Source organism: Phaethon lepturus, unplaced genomic scaffold (genome assembly GCF_000687285.1).
Source record: "Phaethon lepturus isolate BGI_N335 unplaced genomic scaffold, ASM68728v1 scaffold28856, whole genome shotgun sequence".
Taxonomy (NCBI): domain Eukaryota; kingdom Metazoa; phylum Chordata; class Aves; order Phaethontiformes; family Phaethontidae; genus Phaethon; species Phaethon lepturus.
Window position 1 is genome coordinate 1 of NW_010548760.1, and position 4114 is coordinate 4114.

General features: G+C 56.3%; 1 protein-coding gene across 1 annotated transcript; it reads right to left on the bottom strand.

Annotated features, from left to right (window-relative positions):
• Nucleotides 1-109: 109 nt before the first annotated feature.
• Nucleotides 110-3573, bottom strand: MEPE (matrix extracellular phosphoglycoprotein; the record flags this gene model as incomplete). Its single annotated transcript, XM_010290080.1, has 4 exons — nucleotides 3514-3573; nucleotides 1879-1935; nucleotides 1003-1095; nucleotides 110-899 (listed from the first exon to the last, which is right to left on the bottom strand). Coding segments are annotated over exons 1-4 (1000 nt in total), but the record flags the coding sequence as incomplete, so codon positions are not given.
• Between the last annotated feature and the right edge of the window lie 541 nt (nucleotides 3574-4114).

Here is a 4114-nt window from a genome sequence, read left to right on the forward strand (position 1 = left end):
CTGCGAGCAGGGATGCCATCATCATCATCCTTGCCATCTTGTGTCGCAGTGACCCCTAGCCCGGGCAGAGGGCTGCTGGTTCCCGTAATGGGGATGCCACCATCCTCACTGCCAACAGTGGCACTGGCCTGGGTGGTTTCTTGCTCCCCCACATGGATGTTGGCCCTCCCAATGAAGATGTTGACCTCGTCGTCCTTGTCTGGAGAGATCTGAGTGAAGGTGGTGGCCCTCACTGTGCTGCCCACTTTCCCATGGGTGACGGTGACACTGTCGGAGTCAGGGATGTAAGCGTATTCATCCACACCTTCGGCATCAACTTGGACGTCCTCCATCTTCGTGACGGAGTTGAGAGCAGCACCTCCCATCCCTGTGCCCCGCATGACACTCTCCTGCCCTTGGCCAGGGGTAGTGGCCTCGCCGCTGCCCTCATCCCTGGCCCCTCCAGTGGTGGGGTCCCTTTCCCTCCCAGCTGTCATGACCCCCTCGACTGGAACCCCCCCAGGGGCACCATCATCCCTGTCCTCACTCCCGACACGAGACCTGTTCCCCGCCGCAGCCTCGCTGGGGTGTCTGCCCTGCGGGAGAATGGAAACACCACCATTGACTTCAACCACCAAATCCAGGTCGCCACTGCCCTCCGAGCTGGCTGGAGTAGGACTTGCGACGCCGACACCACCGCGTGCTCGCGTGCTGGTGTCCTGGCGAGGACTGTGAGCATCCTCGCCAATGCCTGGGGCGCTGCGGTTTTCGGGCTTGAGGCTGGTCCCGTTCTCCATCGCATCAGTGCTGCCATTGTCATCTTGCTCTGGGGCCACCCCATACTCTGTTGGCCTCTGCCTGGCATTGTCCTCGCCCAGCCGGTGGCCAGGGACGGTCCTCTGGCTGTCGGCCTCTTCCTTCTGTGCAGTACACACAAGGGAGAAGTCAGGGCCAGCCCTGGCACCCGCCAGCTGCCTGGGGTGCCGCAGCCAAGCCAGGGTCCTGCCGAGGCCACCTCCTTACCTTTATCTGCGTCTGGTTCCTCCGCGTTGAAAACGAGTAGACATATTTGAAAACATAGAAGCCATGCTTGGCATTGCAGCCTTTCAGCAGTATCTGGTGAGGAAGAAAATAACCCAAACCCACAATTTTCTTATTAAATGTGACAGCAGAAGCTTCCCTTTCTGTGCCTGGCACTGCAGCAGGGTCCCACCATCACCCTCTGGGGCACCAGGGCAGGCGGTAGCTCCCACCACCTCGTGGCCTCCAGCATGGGCAGAGGCTTGGGCAGGATGTGTGTGCTTGCCTGCTGGGCTCCAGGGTTTGGTTTTCCCTGGGGCTCATTTTCTGCCTTCGCTTGCTTTCAGGAGCTGTGGGGGGTTTTTTTGCAAGGTAGCTTATGGCTTGAATAAACACCTTGATTGATGGTCCCATCAGACATGGGACCGTTGGCGACCAAAGTGCTGAGGGACAGCAGCTGGCTTCCAAGAGGCAAACCCAGGCATTTTCTGCCACACTACTCATCTGAATTTTGCTACTGATGCATTTTACATTAATACACTTTGAAAGAAAACCTGTAGCGGCTGGGGCCTGGGACTTTTAGAACCTCACCTGTGGGCGGCTGGGTCCTGGGACTTTTAGAACCTCACCTGTGGGTACACCAAGCATTTGTGCACAGGGGCTGGGCAGGGGCACCAGTGGGAGGAAGCCCTTCCCTCGCCTGAGAACATCACACCTTTCCCCTCCCCTGCTCTTTGTAAGGGCAGCTCAGATGAGAGGGGACTGCCAGTCTCTTTTTGTGTGGCTCCCTGGAGCCGCCCTCCAAAAGTGTCTTTTTCTCCCCACACCCCCCGGTTCAGGGCACCCCACAGGGTCCAGATGGGGCAGGGGAAGACGTACCCGGTGCTGTCCCACACAGTTCCCGGCAGATCTCCCAAGCAGCGGCGGCGGCGGCACCTGCGGGCAGCAAAACACAAGTGAGAGCCGAGGTGTCAAACACTGCCCCGGCATCCAGGCACTGCCAACACCCGCTGCGGGACGGCCGCCCTGCCCAGCGTGATGGGCACGCCACCGTGTCCAGGAAGGGTGGGAAAACTGTGTTGACAAGCCAGGGCACTACCTGGGGTGCCAGCTTAAAGCCAGCAGTAGTAGCAAAGGTCAAAACCCCATTTCCAGGGTCTGAAAAGTATTGCAAATTCTGCTACAGCATGCTTGCATTGCACGCTACTTTTAATAGGATATGGCTGGTCTGCAGATAACCTTTTACTAGATTCTGCTGCAGAGTATTTTTATTGCAGAGCAGTTTTAATAGACGGCACCACTGCTCACACCACAATGCTCCAACTTACAGCTGGGATCTGACTGCGATGGCAGCCTGGAGCTGGTTAACTGGTGGTGATTCCCAGTGTTTACTGGGCAACTGAGCAGCAACTTCTGTGCCCTCACAGCCAGGTTTCTATACATGCTTGGAAGCTTCTGGCTTCCCCTAATTATCCTGGCATCCTTTGGGATGTATTAGCCACTGCACCCCTCAAGGATGGGGGACCTGGAGGTGGGAGCATCCTGTGAGCCCCACCAAGCCATTTTGGGGCATTCCCTATGTACCAGAGCGGGAGATGGCCCCATGGAGGGGAGAACCCTCCGGTCTCAGCAAAATCAGCCACTGAAGAACCCCAAGCCCAGCCGAAAGGGGCAGAAACATATCACAGAGTATTAAAAATTCCTGGGTTATTCCATTGTTTGTGAACAATGTCAAAGGCTGGATTACAGCCCTGGTTACACAGCAGAGTATTAACCAGCTCTCTTCTGTGCCCTTATCTGAAAAGCAAATCTGTGCTGATTTATTGCTTCTCCCATGCTACCCTGCGACAGACCTGGTTGTGCGAGCTTGTCCTGGGGGCTAAAGGACACACGGCTGGGGCCCAGCCCTCAGGGAAGGCATGGTTTCCCTCTTCTTTACCCTGCCAGAAAAGCAAGCCTTTGCTAGGAGATTTTCACTCTAGCTGTGTGTTTAGTATGTTGGGCAACAGTTACGCAGGATAAAAATGGCTGCTATTATATTTATCTTAGTTTGCCCTTGGTTTCAGTTGTATCTGCCTGAATTTCATATTAGGCGAGCTGGAATATAATTGCAGGTCCCCCTCCGACCTCTGCTACCCACATGGGTAAGGTGAGCATCCTCCCCGTGCCTCCCTTCCTGTGGCTCCGCTCGGGCTGTTCCCAGGCCAAAAGCTCTGGGCAGATCCCAAATCCGCAAAAATCAAGGGAAGAGTTACAGCCACCCAGAGCAGCCCTTGCACAATGCCCTAACTGCTAAATTAAAGGGACATGCTCAGGCACCTCAGCACTAATAGATATTTTTCCTGCTGGGTTCACCACTGTGCCAGCACCTCACCCCCGCCCTCCCCAAGCCCCAGAAGTGCTATATGCAAGTACAACTCATGTTTTCCTGCTGCTGAAAGCATGCCGGGGTGCACTGGGTGGCACACCCCACGCTTTCGGCGGCATGCTGAAGCCGGGGAGAGCCATACTCACGGGTGTTGAGAGGGCCGTGCTGAGCAGGCACAGACACAGGCACACGAGGGCAGTTTGCATCTTGGGCAGCTCCTGGGGGCACAAAGCGAAGCGTCACTGGAGTTTGTCTTCCCGGCACTTGCGGTCCCCAACAGTCCCAGTCAGCGGCAACCCGAAAGCTCTTGCTGTCCCAAAGGCCCCATGGCAGCAGGGCTATCCAGCAATGCCGGCTTTCCCCAGCCTTTGCGGTGGCCCTTAGCATCTCTCTGCCTCTCGGCGCTCCTCGCAGCAAAGGCGATGCTCTCGCCGTGTGCGTACAGCGGCGAGGCAAGGACACGTGCACGGCCAGCAGCACCGAGTGGGTGCTCTGACACCAGGTGTTAAAGCTTCTTACTTCACTCCGTTAAAGCAGCTTGGGTGGGTATTTGCCATAAATGACCACCAAAACAGCTGCAGGCTAAGCCAGTCATAAATCTGAATTAAGAAACTCGCGTGCTGTTTCCAACAGCACTGATAAATGGCAGGAGACAATAGCTCTGTTGGCTAATAATTCTCATTTCACCCGTCCACCCTGGCTTGGGCTCGCAGGTCCAGCCCGGAGGCTATTTTCAGCCATGCAAGC